We start from the raw sequence: 20,966 nt of genomic DNA on the forward strand, positions 1-20,966 counted from the left end.
GAAGTGGCAGGAGTACATTTAGTTTATGGAGGGTGTTTTGTCAAAGATTATGTGAGAGAGACAGAGAGAGAAAAAGACAAACACTTAACATTTGTATTGCTCGCCCAGAGTGCACAGACAGTCATTAATCACCAGTGCAATTACGGAGCCAATACTTTAAACGCAGGTAGACGCAATAACTTGCAACCACACACACTCTTAGAAAATAATGAGCACTTATACGGCTATTTATTCAAAGCTTGGAAGCGACAAGTGATAACATAGAAATAAATCACAGAAGAAACAGAGAGTTCAAAAGAAAATACATCACTGTGGGCGTAACTGGATCCCTCATCTCGCCAGAAGCGGCTGGAAGACCCCAATGACAGCCAGGCCGAGAGCACAACTGCCCACAGGTATGCCGGATGAAAGCGTCCTCCCTCCGGCTGAGGTCTCACCTGACCGCTAAGGGGTTCCGCATATATGCACTCCTCAAAAAGGGGTGGCAATTTCTCGAAACTTCTGGCAACGCACTTGCGCATTGATGAGCAGCCGTTGGTTGCCAGCTGGGTCAACCGACAGTAACCTCAAGGAGCAAAGGGCTTCCCTCCTCTAAAAACAAGCACCACAGAAAACAGTCCCGTAACTCATAACAAGACATAACAAAGCTAGCTTTCCCAGCAGAAATGTCCTTGACTGCATACCAGGTTTTGAAAGCATGTTTTCTTCAGCATTGTGAATCTAGCTCTCAGCAAAATGAGTACAGCTTTTCACTGCGGCATGAAGTAAATATACATCATGGCTCTGAGTGCTCCCAGAATACACTGCGCACCAGCGACATGTTTTAGCTCAAGCATAACAACATTCCAGCACCCAATGTGGCATCCTGAAAATCATCATGGAAGGGATAAACACATGTTATAAGCATAATCCCCACCTCTGGAACACACCCATCATGGGGCACCCTTGAACAGCATTAATATGCATGCCAATTAATCTGTTTTTACATACTGCCTGCGCCTGCTGTATGCATCTCTTTCTTAACAAATGTTGATATACACAGCCTATAACCTAGCTAGACTGGCAATATTGCTGTGGAGAGGATTAATACGCTTGCTATAGTGATCTGCATGTAAGCAGGAGTAAGTAAAAATTTTATTTTATTTATTTCAAATATTTTCATGGTGAAACATATTCTAATGAGGCCTCACAGCATTGAAAACATTGACCGCTTCTACGGCCACAAGGTTGATGAAATAGGAACTGCTCCATTTTCTAAGAGTATCATCTGGTATGGCATACTTTGCTAAACCAGGGGATTACACCAAGAACTGCACTAGAAGCAGCTAACATGCGTTAACAAGCTTGTGGCAGTGGGGCTTCAATGGGAAGGCTATATCAATCCTACTCACCCACAAATAATCTGTCAGGGCTTCTGTATTGAGCTGCACAAAAGAGAAATACATCAGTACAGAACTCCAATCATGCACATTTTCTGAACTAAGGATGTGAGAACAAAGGACATGCAGGGGAGAAGAGGTGGCCTTTTGCAGCAACACAACATCTCACTTATCTCCTGACTCAGGGTCTGTGAGCCCAGGCCATTGTAAAAGGGAGGCAACATAATGCGTGCCTGCTGCACCCATGCACCAAAGCAGTATCTCACTTGTGTTCGGAATTGAGGGCTTCTTACCTGCAGATGACGTAAGGGGTGAGAAGCACAACATGTATGCCTACTGTGTCGATGTTTCTGTACAGCATACTGTACTGCCACGCTCTGTGTTGCCGCATCGCTCAGTCCCACGCCACAAGGGCACACCGCTCGTGGTGTGGGGAGGAGTGTGGGGGTGTCTTAGGGCACTGCACAGAAAAGCACGTAGCGGCAGGCAGAGCAGTTGCTCCACAACAATAACAAGGCTATGTGCTTTATTTAAGGAAGTGAACTTTATGTGTAGAAATGCTTTTTTCTACACATATCCCTCAGGCACATTACCTCCATGTTCCTCTTCCTTGTCCCAGTACCTACTTTTAAGGTATCAGACTCTTTGACAGAAACCCTTTAGGTGTTGGCATATGTGGAGGGCCACACAGCTTGCAGATGTTGTTTGGCACACAGCTTGCAGACTTAATTGGTGCTGTAAATACGCTACTGATGTAATAAAAATGCTGAAGCCAGGTTTGCATTTAGTCACTTGATTTATAAGCACTCTGTGTTTAGTTCATTGAAGTCCTGTTAAGCACAAGCATTGGCAAAGCCAATAGATTTGGCTTGTGTATAATATTAGGAACTTGCCAGGCACTGCTTAGATGCTGAGGTACTCGCACCATTTTGTACCTGCAACAATCAATGGGCAGTTAATACCAATACGACTGTGCCTGGCAAAGTGTCTTTGCCATGCCAACACAAAAGCCCAAACTGTTGGCTTTGCTTATGCTTGTTGTATCAGTGTGCTCTATCTTGTCCGTGTTCCTGTTGCTGTCTGTCACAGACACACCTTGTACTCACCGACTTTCCTTATGGATTGCTCTTTAGGGTTGTTTCTATTTGTGCCTCTTTGATGGAAAATTGTATTTGAAAGGTTGCATTTCTTGATTTATGTAAGGAATCTGTGGCGGTATATGACGAGGATGTATCACTTTGTTGAAATTACCGTTCATACTCTTTCTTGAATATAACATTTTGACAAAAAACAGTTAGAACCTAATAGAGGAAGTCTTATGTGGTGTGTTAAAGCCCCTCAATCAAGTGTGGTTCATTAACTCATAGATGTGGCACCAGGGACTGTAAAGCTTCATATCTTGATCTGATTTGATATGATATGATCTGGTAATTTATAATGCGCCTATACACAAGTGTTTCAAGGCGCGATGAGGCAAGGGAGGGGGAACAGAGGGAAGACAGAGACAGAGATCTTACTAGGCCAGGTGACATTGAGATTGTGCTAGTGCAGGGGGGGAGAAGTGTGGGGGGAAAGGGGAGGGGCAGTGCAGTACATATGATAACCGTAAGAAATAAATAAGATAAATAAATAAAATAAGTAAACACAAAGATAATAACTAAAAAGTGCAGCCAGCTGGTGGCAAGCGCGGTCAGCTGGTGGCAAGTGAAAGGGTAAGGGCAGACATCAGGTGGCAAGTGCTGGTAGGGGGCTGTAGGGGTACAGAAACAGTCCCTGAGTGCAGGGAGCACCAGGGGGGCATTGCAGGTGTGCAAATGGTGGGAAGGGGACCTGGGCCCGAGAGCAGAGGGTAGCCAGGTAAGCCAGAGCAGTTTCGGTTTCAACCAGGAGATCAGCAGGGTAGCAGGAGAGAGAAAGCAGAAGCAAAGAGGAAGGACTTGAGGTGCTTCCCGAACCAGAGATGGTTCTGCTCAAGTTTCAGAGAGGCAGGGAGGCTGTTCCAGAGGGAGGCCCCCACAGAATTAAGAGATCTACCACCAATCCATTGCTTGGAGAAGCGACTGACCCTGCGGGAGTTGGAGGTGGATGAGCAAAGAGCTCGAGAGGGAAGATATTTAGGAAGAGAGAGTTGAAGGTATTGAGGCCCCAAGCCCCAGAAGGCCTTATGGACAATGCAGAGGGTTTTGAACTTAATCCTCGCCGCCACAGTGAGCCAGTGCAGTGATTTCAGCCCTGGAGAGATACAGTGCCTGGGCTTGAAGCCAAAGACAAGTCTCGCAGTCCTGTTTTGGATGAGTTGCAGAGGTCGGAGAGTGGAGGCAGTCAGATTTAGGAAGAGGCTGTTGCAGTAGTCCAGCCTAGAGAGAACCAGAGCTCTGGAGACAGTGAGCTTCTGGGGGAAGGAGAGGAAAAGAAGAATACCTATGAGGAGGTGCAGCTGGCAGTGTGACTTCTTAAAGAAGTCAGATATGTGAGGAGAGAAGGAGAGTGTGGAATCAAAGAAGACCCCAAGGTTTTTAGCCTCACAGGTGGGAGTAGGAAGAGGGCCAAGAGAGGCCGGCCAGAGAGTAACAGGAAAGGAGGGAGCAGGTGTGCCGATGAGGAGAATCCGGTCTTACTGGCATTAAGGCAGAGATAAGTGGTGCCACACCACTCCTGGATTGCAGAGAGACAGTCAGAGATGAGAGAAGGAGAAGAGGTGGAGCAAGGGAGCCTGAAAATGAGCTGAGTGTCATCCGCATAGCACTGAAAGTTGGGGCAGAGAGCGGCAATGCGGTGGGCAAGAAGTGCCAGGTATTTGCTTGAACAGCCAGGGAGAGAGGTTAGACCCCCGGAGAACACCACAGGTAGAGATAGAATTAGAGGAGAGGAAGGACCTAAGTTGGACCTTGGAAGGTCGATCGGAGAGGAAAGAAGTCAGCCAAGCCAGGGCCTGATCAGTGATACCCAGGTTATCACGGAGATGGTTGAGCAGGAGGGCAAGGTTCACCATGTCAAAGGCAGAAGAGAGATCAAGTAAGATGAGGACACAGGGGGTGTTGGAATCAGGGTTGGAGAGCAGGTCTTCACGGATGTTCAGGAGAGCAGTTTCTGTGCTTCTGTCAGCTCTGAAGCCAGACTGATGGTCATGGAGACAACCAACAGGCTCAGTGTGAATATTAAGCTGGGAGATGGCCAGCTTTTCTAGGACTTTGCCCAGGAAAGGAGTGATGGAGATTGGGCGATAGTTAGCTGGGCAAGAAGGGTCGGCAGAGGCTTTCTTAAGAAGAGAGTGCACAAGGGAGTGCTTCAGGGGGGAAGGGGAGACTCCATTGGCGAAGGAGTGATTACAGAAGTCAGCCGGAGCAGGAGCCAGGGTGTCAATGTGGTTCTTGATGGTTTTGGAGGAACAGCAGTGAACCTGTTTTGACGAGACTTTCAAAGAACAGACATGTCTAGAAACCTTGTCTGGGGAGAACAGGGGAAAGTCAGAGAAGGAGAGAGGAGAGGTGGCCGAAGAAGGGCCAGAGGTAGAGGGAGTAGAGGGAGGAGGGGGAGAAGAAGAGAGAGAGAACAGGATGTCCTGAGTTTTAAAGATGAAATGAGAAGCCAGGGCCTGGGAGGGGACAGTATAGGTAGAGATTGCAGCAGGATTGTCCAGCTCCTTGCAGATTTTAAAGAGTTTGCCCGAGTTGTTAGATGCCGCAGAGACGCAGGCTTGGATGTGGGCTCTCTTTTTGGTGCGGATAGAGAGCCGGTATTGCCTTTGGAGCAGGCGGCAAGCCAGTTTGTCAGAGGATGTACCGGAAGTCAGCCATTTCCTCTAAGCCACCCTGCACTTGCGTTTAAGGGTGACGAATTCAGAGTCGTACCAAGAGTTGCACTTGGCTTTGGGCTTCAAGCGGACCCTCATGACAGGGGCAAGAACATCGAGTGTATCAAATATAGCAGAGTGGAGCATGGACAGGGCTGAGTCAGGGTGTGAGTCAGCCAAGGGGGCAGAAGGGGGGGAGAAAGTGGCGGCGAAAGGAACACCTGCTGGAGAACACCTGGACCCAGTGGCGTACAGAGCGGGGGCCTGTTGCCCCCCACAGGCTCTTTTGAGAACTTGACCAGGACTTTTGTCAGTGGGCCACCTCTCCCGTTCGGCACCTCAATGAGGGTTCCCAACAGGAAAGGTGTCCTGCACGCAGGACAATGAGTGCTGAGCAATTCCTGCTCAGCACGGTCATTGTCCTGGTAGCAGGGCACCTTACCCTTTCCGAAACTTCTGCCAGGACAATGTCCCAAGGAGCTCCGGGCAGCAGCAGAGAGGCTCTCAAGTTGCTTTGTGTCAATAGAGCATTTCATGTGAGCCATTAGGCACTGATGGGAGGGTGGGTGTACTTTTGGCAGGGACTTTTGTCCCTTTAGAAATGTGCATGGCAGGGAGTGATCAGCAGTGAGAAGGATGAATAATACTGCAGGCTTTATGAAATAATGACTATGGCTTTACCCAAGGGGGATTTGTTAGGCTCACATGAATCTGCATGATGCTATTGTGACTTTGCATGCAGGATGGGGAGCTAAAGCCATCCTCTTATTGCTCAACATATTTCTATAATGATGTATAGTGTAAAGTTAATAATGAAAGGGTAGTTTCTTATGCAATGTGCTTTGCTTCCGAGGCATTGCTACAAATAAAGTATTATTTAATCACATGAAATGCAAATGGAAATCTCTATAAATATCTATATAAACTAAACCTGTGATCAGTTATTGCTTAAATTGTCCACATCCCGGTTTCACCATTAACCAAAGTGTGTGATCCTGGGCAGATCATGTAATCACACTGTCTTATATGCAGCTCTGTAAGTGATTCACTTCGAAGATTATGTGTTAATATATCATGCAGTTATTTTTTTTTAAAAAAGCCTGACTATAGAGTTGCTCCATATATAACAGTGCAATTTAGGTATTTTGCACCACAAAATTATTTGCCATTTGACTTACTTATGACAACTTATTCTAAAGTCACTTCCATGGTGCCTCCAAGTATCAAAGACTGATGATGCTCCTTGTGATGTCCTTTTCTGTGAAGTCATTTATGTTAGTGCAGTCCATATGCAAATTAGGTTTGTATGTATTTTGCCCCAGAGCCCCTGGACAGAGCTCTAATAGATGAGTTCCCTGCATCTGTAATGATTATGCAGTTTTATTTTTGTTGTGATAAAATGCCATATGCCACCTGTAATGTTACCGAAAAAGTAGACTGAGGCAGGGGTGTGTTAAATATCAGGCTGATTATGTCGCTGGGCGCAACGCTGCAGCAGGAGTGGCAATGTGGGGCCATATAAAGCAGGCCAATAAATCAGGAGCTGAGACAGGAGCGTCTTGACAGGTCTTTAATTAAACTCGAACTGCCTAATTGGCGGTAACCCCGCCTCCTCAATCACGTGGGTCGCAGCCCACTCATAACTGCAATAAACAGAGGACTGTTCCTCTTAAACACAATAACAACAATGGAAGTAGGACATTACATCTCCCCCCTCCTTAACAAAACACTTTACCAGTGTTCAGTTGAATTCTTCAATCCATCTTATGGGTCTGCAGATGACCCGTTTGGATGGGCTGCGCACAGTTGGGGCCTGGTTCAATGGCGTGCCGTCACTATCACTGCCGCTGTCATCAGCATCTCTTTCCTCTTCTCGATACTCAAAGTCTATCTCTGAAGAGTCATTTGGCAGTGTCATTGAAGTGCTGACGGGGTTGTCCGTGTTGCTAAATGTCCTGAAGAAAGATGAGTTCCTGGTGACCGTGCCCTGTGGGCTGGCTGCCGTTACCATCGATCCCTGGATGTTGGTTACTGTCATGGGGTCCGGCTTGAAGGCAGGCATGTCCTTCGTGACTTGTTTTTGCCTTACTAGTACTTGATCCCCAACGCAGATTGGGCTCGGCCTGGCCTGTCTCCTTGCATCTGCATATTTCTTCATTTTGTCTTTGCTCTCTCGATCTTTGCTTCTGGCATTCTTTGTGTGCATGGCTTCAGCCTTGGCTCGTGTGTAATGAGGGAGCCTTGTTTTGATGACACGTCCGAACATTAGCATTGATGGGCATTCACCTGTTGAGCTGTGAGGCGTGTTCCGGTACTCCCGCAGCAGTGTGCAGATGGCTTGCATGAACGACCCGGTGGTCGGTCAAAAAACCGAAAACAAAATCTCGAATTACCAAAATCTCAAATCCAAAATCTCGAAAAAAAAAAATCTCGAATTATTTATTTATTTATTTATATGTATTTGTGGGTTCAGGTAAGTATAAAAAAAAGGGTAAAATAAAAAAAAAAAGAAAAAAGGGGGGTTGGGGGGAACCCCCCCATTTCGAAATAAAAATGTATTAAAAAAAAAATTCGAGATTTTTTTTTTCGAGATTTTGAATTCGAGCTTTTTTTTTCGAGATTTTGTAATTCGGTTTTTTCACTATAAGCCGAACGACCCATTTGTGATGGAACATATCTGGAGAGTGCGTTTGAGATTTCCCATGAAACGTTCCACCATTCCATTCGCTTGCGGCCATAGTGGTGTGACCTTGTGGCGCTGAAACCCTAGGTGTTCTGCAAACATAGCTAAATCATTTCCAGTGAAAGGAGGTCCATTATCTGATTTGACTCTGGAAGGAATGCCATAGTCCGCAAAGGTTTTGTCCAGCTCTGGTATGACGGCTTGTGCACTAGTCGAGTGGATCAGGTGAACTTCTGGGAATCGCAACATTTCATCTATGATCACTAGCACATATTTGCCGTTTGCCAGAGGCCCAAACATGTCCACTGCTACCTCGTCCCACACCTGCAGAGGCATCACAGATGCTTGAATTGGTTCAGGAAATGTGCGAGGTGTCACCGCCTGGCAAGGTAGACATTTCTTTAGTAGTTGTTCCACCCGTTCGTCTATGTATGGGAACCACACTTTTGTTCTCAGTTGTCTTTTGGTTGATACTATCCCTCTGTGTCCAGCATGTGCAATGTCCAATATTTGGTTCTGCAGGGCTGCCGGAATAACTATTCTGTTTTCCTTCAATAACAGGCCTTCAGGTGATGTGGACAGGGTGTCACGGATGAGTTTGAATGTGCGAAAGTGTTGTTCCTCCTCCGTGGACAGGAGTGATGCCCCTCTTTGTCTGTTCTGCCACTGGTTAGATTTTAGACATGACTGTACCGTCTGGAGTAGTTGGTCTTTCTGTGTCGCCTCCAGCAGTTGTGCCGTGGTGATGGACTTGGGTAGTGCACTGTCGATCAGATAGCGTAGATATTGGTTTTCTTTGTGTGATTGCTGCTCATCTTGAGCTGGAAGTGGATATCGCGACAGAAAATCTGCGGGATTGTTGTCCTTGCCCGGGTGGTGTATTATTTTGAATGGGTACTCTTGTAGTCTCAGACCCCATCTGGCAATGCCTGGTGGCATTTTGGCTGTTGGTTTGCCATAAATGGTGGTGAGGGCCTGGTGATCCATGATTATGGTGAACGGTCGCCCATACAGGAACAAGTGGTAATGTTCGCACGCCCATACTACTGCCAGGCTCTCTTTTTCAGGTTGGGAGTATGCACATTCTGTGGTGGAGAGGCTTCGGCTTGCATAGGCTACAATTCTCCTTGGGGAGTCAGGTGATGCTCCGCGCTTGGATTGCGCTAGGATTGCTCCTAACCCAACTGAGCTGGCGTCTACTGTGAGTTCTGTGTCAACGTCGGGGTCGTAGTATGCCATGCATGAAGCTGTTGCGATTCGTTTTTTAATTTCTTGAAATGCTTCTTCGCAGGTATCAGACCATTGGAATTCTTGATTCTTCCCAGTGAGCAGTCGTAGGGGCGTGCTCACAGAGGCAAAGTCTTGGATATCTCGAGTGCAATAGCTCGCCATTTCCAGGAATGAGCGTACTGCTGAGACTGACGTGGGTGTAGGGGTCTCTACCAGTGCTTGGACTTTTTCCGGATCTGGTTTTAAGCCATCTTTTGAGAAGATATGTTCGAAGAATTTGAGAGTGGATTTGCTAATCTCATATTTGTCTGGGTTGAGTGTGAGATGGGCGTTCTCCAGAGCCATGCAGACTCTCCTTAGTGTGTCATCATGGCTGTCTTGCGTGGTGCCGAAGATTAATATGTCGTCAGAATAGTTTAGACAATTGGGAATGTGCTTTATCACCTGGTGTATTTCGTTCTGAAAGATTTCCGCAGCTGAAGATACCCCAAAGCTGAGTCTTTTATATCTGAACAGACCCAGATGGGTTGAGAAGGTGGTGATATATCTTGAGGCAGGGTGTAACTCCAGCTGGTGGTATCCCTTATTTAAGTCTAACTTTGAAAACACTTTGGAGCCATGCAGTAAGTGCATCATATCAGTCATTCTTGGGGCAAGGTGTCGTTCTCGCTCTATGGCCACGTTTGGGCCCCTCATGTCGACGCATATGCGAATGCTGTCCTTGTTGTCCTTCTTTGGCACAGGCACAATGGGAGATACCCACGGAGCTGGTCCCGATGCTGGTTCTATGATGTCCTGCTGTAATAGTGACTGAATATCGTCCTCCACGTGTCTTTGTATGTTGAGGGGTATGCCCCTGTAATGTTGCGCCATTGGAGGGATCTGTGGATTGATATGCAGCTTTACTTGTTTGTCCTTTAATTTTCCCAGACCTGTGAATAGAGAAGGGAACATTTTTGTCATCATGTCCTTTGGGCTGGTCGTGTATGGCGACATTATTTGATACATTATTTGAATAAGTCCCATTTGAATTGCAGATTTGAAGCTTAGGATGCTGCCGCCTGGTACATCCCCTTTTATGACATACATTTTGATCTTTTGACTCTTGTCTTTGTATTGACAGTGGGCAGTAAACATCCCTTGGCATTTGAGTGGCTTGTTGGAGCCGTAAGGATAGATCAATGTATCTGCTTCTTTCAGTGCCTTCTTGTATGTGAGTAATTTGTATGTCTCATCATTTATAACATTGACCGTCGCTCCCGTGTCAATCAGAAATTCTTTGTTTGTCCATTTACTTGTAGTAGCAGAGTGGGGCTGTATTCCGCGGCTATGCTGTTCCCGATAGCATGTACATATCCCCTTTTTCTGTCTCCGCTGGATGAGGACGACTGTTACTCCCGTCTTCTGTGAGGTGAATTTTCTAGATATCTGATTTTTTGTCTGGAGTGTCGTCTTTGTGAATCATGTCTGGTGCTGGTGTGGCTTGAATATTCTCTTCTTTCTTCCCGCCTTCTCTACTCTTGCGGGGTGTCACCTGATGAATATTGAGGTTGATGTCTGGAGACTGTGGGCGAATGTCTCTTGCGGGATCTCGAGCTTCCTCTTGCCGAGTTTTGATCTTGCCTCTGTGTGTCCCTGTTTGTGTCCACTGGCTGGAAGAAGTTGATGTTTCTACACACTGATTGGAAATGATTTTCACCTCCGCACTTGTCACAGTTGTGTCCAATGGCAGGACATGGGCCGACATGTGGAAATTTAAAGCCGCACCTGTAGCATTTTTTTTGTTCTGCAGGGTGAGGGTCTCTTGAAGTCCTGATGGGGCATACTGAAGCAGTGGAGGCAGACTGTGTAATTTTGATGTTACCTAGTGATTCCGTCTGTTGCATGAGAGCAGAGTCAGCTCGTGCGAGTTGTAGTATTTCTTCAAGTGTTCTGCTTTTCTGAAGTAGCTTTTTCCTAAATTCATGTGACGCGCAGCCAGCAATGGTTTGAGATTTTAATGCTTCATCCATTGAATATTTGTCAAAGTCGCTATATTTTGCTCTTTTCCTTAGACGCATTACAAAATTGCCCATGTTTTCGTCGCTTTCTTGTGTCGATGTGTGAAAGATGTGTCGTTCATAGTCAACATTTCGCAGTGGTGCAAAGTAGGCATTTAGTGCCTCAATGATACCTTGGAAAGTGTCAGTGTTGGACTCCGGCATTTCAAAGACGATGTCACGTACTACTGGGCCTAATGAATGGAGTAGGATGCCTCTCAGTCGGCGCTCCTCCCTTACACCTGATGCATCTATGTAAATGTGCAGTTCTTTGAGCCATCTGGCCCTTCTGGGGGCGAGACTGCTGGTGTCCGCCATGTCAAATGGTGGCAGAGCTTGTAACTGTAAGGATTCTGAACCACTATCTTCTTTGTGAGTGGCTTGGCGAGGTGTGGAGCTGGACGAAAGGGCTCAGGATTCCACTGTCTGGATTGTCTTCAGACATGATTGATTTCTTCCAGATTATGGCAAAGCCTTGTTTGTTTGTGGGTATCACTTGGCTCTGTGAGGTGCAGATTTGTGGAGACTTTCAGTCTGCAGTTCTGTGGACGTGGGCAGATGAATGAAAGATTTCCTGCTTGGCGAGTCGCTGTGCTTTTATTAGAAACGCACGCACGTGGCTGGGCCGTGTCAAATATTGCAGTGTCAGTTTTATTGCAGAGCGCGTTGAACGCTGCGACTGGATTTGCTTAGAAATGTTCCTGCACCGCGTTACGGGTGCACACGTATTGATACGCCGGCTCCCTCGTGTATTACGTGGTGCGCGTAGCACGTGTGCCGGCTGTCTCAGGCTACTCACGCGAGTGCCGTTTAGTGGGCCGGTGTTCCTTACTTGGATGAATTGCTTGCGTTGCGTGTGTTGCAAAACAGCTTCGGTGTCTTAATCAGGCGTGATGTGACTGTTTCAGCGTCGGAGTGGCTAGTTGTCTCTCCGGGCTCCGGTGCCGTTCTACAGAAACCTCGTTGCCATTGTTAAATATCAGGATGATTATGTGGCTGGGCGCAACGCTGCAGCAGGAGTGGCAATGTGGGGCCATATAAAGCAGGCCAATAAATCAGGAGCTGAGACGGGAGCGTCTTGACAGGTCTTTAATTAAACTCGAACTGCCTAATTGGCGGAAACCCCGCCTCCTCAATCACGTGGGTCGCAGCCCACTCATAACTGCAATAAACAGAGGACTGATCCTCTTAAACACAATAACAACAATGGAAGTAGGACATTACAGGATGGACGGTTAGTGGGCACGAATGAGACCATATGGAATTGCGCGTACTGTATTTGGGCGGAAAGTAGCAGGACTGTCATCGTGGCTCACCCCCCACCCCATCCTTGCAAATTGCAATACTGGATATTGCCCTGACTGGACAATATAGGGAGGCTTAAGAAACATTTCATAATCTGTAACTGTCTTGTTATTACCACGGAGCGGTGCTTGACATTTCATGAACTGTAATGAGTCATTAATGGCTTCCTCGGTCGAAGCCTCATATGAATGACAAGTTAAAGTTTATGAAATGCCGAGTTTCGTTCCGTTGTTGTTACAGATTATTCCAAATAATGAGATTTTGGCCATTAGAGGCAAGTCCCCTTCGAACCTGTGCCGTTTTTGTAAAACACCAGAAAAAGAAACCATTCGACATTTACTATTAAATTACTCCAGTAACCAACAGATTAGAGAACGATATTTAAGACACATTTTTTCGGATTTTCTGATGCTGGATGAACCTACGTGCTGGGCCCGATTGATTGGCGGCGACAAGATGCAGTGGCTACTAGCAATTTACAAAATCCTTGAAGCCATCAATCTTCCGACAGTTTAGCCAATCAAGAAGGCCTTCTTAGAGAGACTTTTTTTTATAGAGACAAACAATTTAAACAAAGAACTGTTGTGTGTGTTGAATCTGGTATGAAAGGGAGATGTTATAGTGCAGTCTTGTCAGGACATTTTTTGCAGCCTACCTATGTTTTGTGAAAATCTAATTTTGATTAAACACAAATAAAAAATATATATTCTGAGAAAAAGCTTTATATCAACGGCTTCCTCAAAGGGATCCTCGCATTTTAATACAAAGCTTTCTCTAATAATAAACGGTGTTTATCTAATTCAACAACGGAACCAGCTCGCTCAGTACTCTGCTGCGTTTGTCTGTGACAGGCTGACAGCTTGCAAGAGGGGCTGGAGCTCAGGCTCACATAGGTGGCGCTAAAGCTTACTGCAGCCAATCAGCAATGAGCCGAACACAACCGAAGAGCAGGGGATAGCGGCTCGGTATGGGATACCAAATAGGACATAACACCTGCAGTGGGTTGAAACGGTCATAAGGTAGCATGGGCAGTCTCAATGGGTGAATAATCAAAAACATTCACAGGCTGTGTGTCCCTCCTCACATGTTATCTCTCTCCAATCTTCACTCCATAACCATAGTTTCGGCTTTTGGGCAGCGCTTTCACCGCCTCCTAATTAATAGCCAAAACTAAAAATCCGTGGCTTCGCCTGACTCCAACATGGCCGCGCTGCTATGAACACACGGATATGCGCAGATTGTAGGGGGCGCGGTTTGCAAAGGTGTCATGGCAGCCCCCACTAGGTAGTGTCAAACCTCGACTGTGCTTGCTGCTATTTGAGCGATTGACAGACCCCGCACACAAGCGCTCGGAAGCTGCTGCAGACATGGGCACCGTCCATGCCAGGGTAAGGCCGTGCTGCTTTCTAAAATGACCTATCTGTTGCTTATCCCGCGTGACCTTACGGTTTGGTCAGGTTGGCAGAGCTGTGTCAAGGCCATCGATGAGTGAAAGCAGTGCTCTGGGATTTTCGTATTTCTCTGGTGACATTAATGTGGCCGGGCTTTGGTGTCCGAAGCTGGTGCTCTTAACTTACAATCTCTGCATTGCTTAGCGACCAACGTTTTAGTGTGGATTTACCTTTGGTTTAAAATGGTGAGTCCTACTTTTAGCATGGCCACGAAGTTAATGTTTCTTGTTCATTCATACTGCATACTTAAAAAACTCACACAACCATCTCTCGCACAACCAGCTGCATGCACTTCACAACACTGCAACAACCCATAAGCCGCACCAACAGCACACGCGGACTGACACGATCCAATACTCGCACCAAATCTCAGCACCCGGTGTCTACCGAGTTGAAGCTGCCAACAGTACAGCACTCCTCTCACTATCCTATGCCCTCTTCACCTTACTAACCCACCCAACCTTCTCATTTACAGATCCTCCAAAGCGCCTGGGGACCAATTCCGTTGGTGACAGTGCGCTATACAAGTACCGTTAACATAACATAACGGTTTTGTATTCCTAATTCTTCACTCATCAGGTCCCTGGCAACATTTATATTTTCGATCACTGTATATGGTGGGACATATTTTTACATTGACTGTGGTGAATTCAAACTGGCTGGATGTTTTACAGATCAAGCCACGAGCGCCCACAATTGCCTATTGGCTTACTAGCAACTCATCTATCGGCAGCATCAGGAACATTTTATCGTTTACGTATTGCATGGACTATTTTTAGGGGCCAGCATGTCACCTAATAGCATCGTATTTGTAGTTTTGCCCTTGTATTTGTCTCCATGATATGCTGGCCTGGCTCTAGAATCCTGTATTTGGGGAAACACATGGAGGCCATAGCGACAAATGTCTCCTGACACATTATTTTAAATGGCCTGTGACTTCCTGGAAGTGACTGTTGAAATGTTGTTATATGCCAAGTTTATCGACATGAAAACCTGGTGCTAAATTCATTCCGTGGTGCCCAAGTATCAATGGCTAATGTCCCTAGGGTAGAAACGCGCACCCTCCCAATCTAATATCCAGGGGGCACAACAGATAGAAGGAAAAGAAAATGCTCTGCCAAGCAAGATATGAACAAGGCTTAAAATGATCACCCCTGTCCCATTATAGCAACCCTTTAAGCTGTTAAAGCAGATTGTTATTGTGGCTTCTCGCTATTTAAGCCATTCATTGCAAGGGTTACAACCATTTATTAAACACATAATCTAAAAGAGAAACAACCCCCGCACCCGTATTATTTAATTGTACAATGTAGTTATTTAGGCTTGCACAGTGTTCTTCTGCCCTGATACTGTAATTTTTCGTTGTTTGTTCTGGTATTCTTTGTATATTTTGTTTCTCTTTTTTCTAAATGTAATGTGCTTTGGCTAATCAATGTAACGTTTCACATAACCTAAACAATTAAGTACAGTTTATAGATGTAAAAAACACAGTTACAAAACATTATGGATTAATCCTAAAAGCTCATCTAAAATACAGCACATCACTTAAATGGTTTCTATGTAATAGTTATTTAGAAAGCTAATGGAAAATATCAGTTTGAGAAAAACATTACAAAGAATAAAGCAGTTTCCATTTTATTTATAACATTTATGTAACGCCCAAATCAAAGGGTATCACAGGAAGCAAACGATGCCACAAGTGGAGGCCAGTTAAGTAACATAAGTCATATTTGTTAAAAAGCTAGGTTTTACAAGTCCCGTGAACGTGGGGAAGGAGCGTTCATTTCTTACAGTTGGAGTTAAGGAGTTCCAGAGGGAGGGGACTGTGACACAGAAACGCACCCCTCCTGCTCTGGACTTTTTGAAGCGTGGGGTGACAAGGGAGATGTTATTTGAGGAACGTAAAGAGCACAATTGCTGTCTCTGGGTAAGCCTGGTGTTAAAGTAGATAGGGGCTTCTTTGTTGGTGCAACGGTGAGCAATATTAAGGAGTCAATGCATCATTTAATCGGAAGCCAGTGGACTTCAAGCCGGGAAGCAGAGATGTGGTCGGATCGGCACAGGCCCAGTGCCGCCAGCAGGTCTTTATTTTGGAGGAGTTGGAGCTGAGCCAAGTTAGATGCTGATGTTCCAGAGAGGAGAGCATTACAATAATCCAATTTGCTGATGATGATGATGGCTCGTGCCAATGTCGGGCAGTGTTTCTGAGAAAGAAATGACTTACTTAAGGAGATGAGTTGAGCAGTCTAGGCTGTGTATGAGGCCAGTGCGTTGATGTGCTTGGTCAAGGACAATTCTGCATCCAGGTACACCCCAGTGTTTTGACATGTTTAAGGACCGGAATTGCTGTGCTGTTAATGGGAATGAGGAGTAAGCCACATCTAGATTCTTGAGACAGTGGGGTAATCCCACCAGGAGTAACTCAGTTTTGTCATCATTCAGATAGAGATTATGGGAGGCTATCCAATTTTGGATAGTGCTATATATCCTGTTGATGACAACAATGTCTTCAGGATGGTTACTAGTAAGAGGGATAAGGATGTTGGTGTCATTAGCAAAATTAGTGTAAATGATGTCAAGGGATTCAAGGTTGTCGAATAAAGGCTTTGTGTAGGTGTTGTAGAGGGTGGGCGATAAGCACGAGCCTTCGGGGACACCTACGGGAACTGGGATAGGGTTGGCTACTGAACCACTAATAAGAATTCTTGCGGTACGATCACTGAGGAAAGATTTAACCCAGGCAACCGCGTCTGCAGAGAAATGGAAATGTGAACTGAGGTGTTGGCAGAGCATTTTATGGACCACCAGGTCAAATGCTGCTGACAAGTCAAGGAGAAGGAGGATGGCTAAGTTGCCTGAGTCCCGGATGTTATCTAGCTGCATTTTGTGGTCCAGCAGGGCAGTTTCTGTGTATATATTTAGGGCGGAACCCTCACTGTCCTGCTCCAAGGAGGCGGTGGTGCTCTAAGAAGTGTTGAATTTATGAATGATTTACGAATGGGCAATACAGTCCAGGATTTTGAGTAAGAAAGGGACTGTGGTAATGGGGTGGTAGTTTGTTGGCAAAGCCAGGTTGAGAAATGTTTTTTGGAGGAGTTTGGTGATCTGTGCTGTTTTGATACTGATGGGCACGACGTTAGTCTTAAATTAGGTGTTAACGAAGCCAGTGATGATGGGAGACACGGATGTTGCACAATGTTTGACTATCTGAGCCGGGCAGAGGTCACCCTTGCAGTTCGAGGGTTTAATTGACTGGATGGTATCCAAACAGTTTCTTGGTATACGTTGGAGAAGGGGGTATTTGGGTGTAATTGCAGTGGGCTAGTGCCATCTGGGTGACTGTAAGTATGAGTTTGGTGGCTAGTTGAGCTTTTTTGCTAGTCATTTTCTAGGCCTGGGCAACTTGAATGGTAGAACACCAGTCTTAGTCAGTCCTAGTCTGGGTGTTGAAAGTGGCAGGTTTTTCCAGTTCTTTTAGGATAGAAAGAGTTATTTGGCATTAGAGCTTGCGTTGGATATTCTGGTGTCATGGGCGATTACTGCTTTCTTATATAGCTTGGTGGTATTAGAGAGGTAAGTGTAGTTAGCAGGGGCAATGTGTATGTTATAGAGATGCTCTAAGACTCTCTTATTGTGCCAGAGTGTAACAAGCTCCTCTGTGAGTGTGAACCAGCCGTTGACAGTCTTATGTGGTTTGGGTATTTTAGATTTTACCGGGGCATGCTGCTCCATAGTGGAGAGGAGCCACGGATTATAGGGATTAGCTGTGTCTGCGGGGTTGTTGCAAATTGGTAGGGTGGAGTTGAGCATGATAGTGACAGTGGGCTTGAGCGTATCATGCATACGTTTTCATGTGTTCCGGATTAGAATGGGGTTGATCTGTGGTGTGTTGGTCGTGAGAGCTTTGGGATGGGAGAGTCACATTTTATTAGGAAATTATTTGACCAGGAAACCGGAGTGATGGAGGAAATGTTGATAGTAGTATTGGTTGTGAGAATCCAATCTAGGATGTGTCCTTTAGCATGTGTGGGGGACGTAACTAGTTGAGTGAAGTTCATATCCTGTAGAGATTCAATGAGTGTGGCAGCTTTGGTATCTGGAGGGTCATTAAATCCCAAATTGGTTTCGTGTAGTACAATTAATTTCGTAGCTGGCTTCATGAGTGGAGCAATCAAAAGGGGGATATCCGACTATGGCAGGCTAAGGGAGTTGGGTTTGTGATAGATGAGAAGGACATTGTACGTGGCCTCGAGGTTGATCGATAGTTTGCAGAGTAGCTTTTCATAGCCAGGCATGAGAGGGGCAGAATAATTCTGAGGAGAAGGCAGGATTTGGAAAAAAGGGTGACTCCACCTCCATTGGAAATATGGAATAATCCATGCTCTCTAAAGCTGAAAAAGACCATTATAAATAATTTGAAAAGCACCTAAAATTACATAGATTTAAATACATATTGCACAATCTTAACATTGATCAATCAACGAATGAAGTCCAATATAATCTCTATCATCTAATCTTTATCAACGCAGTTTTGTTGAGGTTTTTTAAAACTTCTAAAGTTAAAAGGGTTTCATGGCCCGTATTTAGCCCGTCCCAAAACTCCTCTGTATTCAACCACTCCTTTTCAACAAATGGACCCAGAAAACGCACCTATTTACATATATAGCTGGACAGGTAATCATGAGATGCTTTCACGTTTGAACCGCTTCCTTATCAAAGCAAAAATCACAGACCCCCTCCCTTATCCCCATGCTTAGCACGAATAGCGAGCAACTCATAAGTAAGGAACAAGTTTAACCAAAACCATAGGAATTTATTTTGCCAAACATCACTGGGAAACCTAAGCAAATACCATGGCAACATTCCCAATGGTTGAACATTTTTTGTAAATGTATATTTTCACATTTCCTCCGTAGTAATAATCCAATCGGATTCAAACAGTGATTTATTTTTACAGCAATTTGATTCATGATTTACTCATCTGACTACATTTTATTAAAAGTGAGTCCACTAAAGTTTTAAAGTGGATTAAAGCAGTTGTTTTACCGGGCTCCATTAGTACCTTTTTAGCTCAGTAAACATTGAATGACCCAAGGGAGAAAGTAACTTGGCATAACATGCCAAAATCTTCCAGTGAAGCCAAAGCACAACTCATATCTAATGGAAGCCGTAGGGAGACTGGAGGAAGTTAAACTTTTTCCAAAAATTCAAGTGTCCATACTGTACAAATTGGAAGGTATCACTTTTAGTTTGTAGGTTTTTGATAAAACCTTTGATCAAATTTTACAAAGTTTATAGAGCATCTGCTTCTGCTTTTCAACCTCACCATAATCAAGCTTTTATTTCAGACAGCACAAATCTCAAAGCCAAGATATGTAACCTTTTTAGTGGAATCACATCTACAGTTTCCAACTGCTGCATAGACCCATAGTGCTTGTTCACACTTTTATTAAAACTGACAATATTACATTTCTTTGTGTTTGTAGAAAGATTGTTAACTGAAGCATAATGAACCATTGTGTTTAAGAGACGCTGAAGTCCCAGAGGAGTCTGATCCACTAGAACAATGTCGTTCACCTAGCCCATCATTCATATTTCTAGATAATCCATTTTTGGGCTTACAAAAGCAGCATTCTCCAGGTACTCAACAATGTCTGACAGATGCAGATTGAAAAGGCATGGGCCCTCGGTACAACCCTGCCAGAGTCCTATGCGTGTTAATGAGCCTCATCAAATTACCATGCCATGTCCAATCGTATCTGCTGAACAGTATTTTCATGAAGATGCTTGATAATCGCCAACAAAGAGGAAGGTATGCCTTGCATTACCAATCTCTACCATAGAAGGCCTTGATTAATGGTATCTGATGCCTGTGAGAAATCTATCAAGGCAGCATAACGCGGAAAACCCTCTTTCCCCCAAGCTTTATCACGCACACAATTTAATACGTGTCCATTTAGAGCTGTGTTCATACCCTTTCGGAAGCCTGTTTGCAAATGACCTGCTTCTGTAGCACCTGTTTCTAACTCACTCGGGACCATCACCACAAATATCTTTCTATCTGCATCAAGAAGGGCGATCAGCCTATAATTCACTGGATTAGTATGATCACCCTTCTTGTAGATGGGGATAATGATGGAAACCTTCCAGGATGTTAATGTTAAAGGATATTTGTACCGTGCACTATCACCACCAGAGTGGTCCCCTGGTGCTCTGGCGGCTCTGAAAAAGGGAGAGGGGGTGAGTTAGTGAGAATGAGTGGGAGAATTGCAAGATAGCAGTGATGTGCTGTTGGCAGCCTCAGCCCGGTGGGTCAGTTGGCTGGGCTTGGGGTGTTTTTCGGTTGGTAGTCGTCATATGCTGTTGTGCAAGTCTGTGTGGTTTGTTTTGTTGTAGTGAAGTTTGTGCGGTTTGCTGCATTTAAGGCTTGTAGTTGTTTGGTTTGAGTTTGAGAGGTGTATGCAGAGGAGTAAAATTGTTAGTGGGTTGGTTATTGATTCATGATTGCATGCTTGGTCTCGGCTTGGCAGGAGATTTGTATATCAATCATTGAATAACATCTCTATCTAGATGCGATGCAGGCTACATTGAGGATTCCAACTAAGTGCGGCATATGCTGAGATTTACAGTTCTGTCTAGATATGGCGCACGCTAAGCTTAGGAGTGCCCTCTATGTGTGCATATGCTAGCATTCACAATTCTATCTAGATGCGACGCAGGCTACGTTGAGGACTCCTAAGTGCGACATATGCTAACATTCACAACTCTATCTAGATGTGAGGCATGCTACATCGAGGACTCCAACCAAGTGCGGCACATGCTGACATTTACAATTCCACCCAGATGTGGCGCATGCTAACGATTATTACACCTGTCAAAGGTGACATAGGCTGATCTTGACCGTTCTCTATGGGTTAGTAAACATTGGCAAGAAAAAAAAGTTTCTTTTAAATTCATCCCACCAGCTGGGAACCTAGATACTGTTTCCTTTTTGATCTGCTATTAAATCACGATGTTCCAAAGAGTGCACTACCTCTAGACTAAACTTAAAACATGCAGTCAGGACATTGTTTGCTGTGATCAGAA

General features: G+C 45.1%; 1 protein-coding gene across 2 annotated transcripts in view; it reads left to right on the forward strand.

The window, feature by feature from the left end:
• The first annotated feature begins 13,363 nt into the window (after positions 1–13,363).
• SAMM50 (SAMM50 sorting and assembly machinery component) overlaps positions 13,364–20,966 on the forward strand; it is a 396,549-nt gene continuing 388,946 nt past the window's right edge. Inside the window, exon 1 of one of the 2 annotated variants that reach the window (XM_069628139.1) lies at positions 13,364–13,817. In XM_069628139.1, coding sequence (XP_069484240.1) covers positions 13,797–13,817 — 21 coding nt within the window. In that variant the 5' untranslated portion in view covers positions 13,364–13,796. The remainder of the gene's footprint in view (positions 13,818–20,966) is intronic. The other variant, XM_069628140.1, reaches the window with a different exon arrangement.

Source organism: Ambystoma mexicanum, chromosome 12 (genome assembly GCF_040938575.1).
Source record: "Ambystoma mexicanum isolate Mex_15411 chromosome 12, UKY_AmexF1_1, whole genome shotgun sequence".
NCBI classification, from domain to species: Eukaryota; Metazoa; Chordata; class Amphibia; order Caudata; family Ambystomatidae; genus Ambystoma; species Ambystoma mexicanum.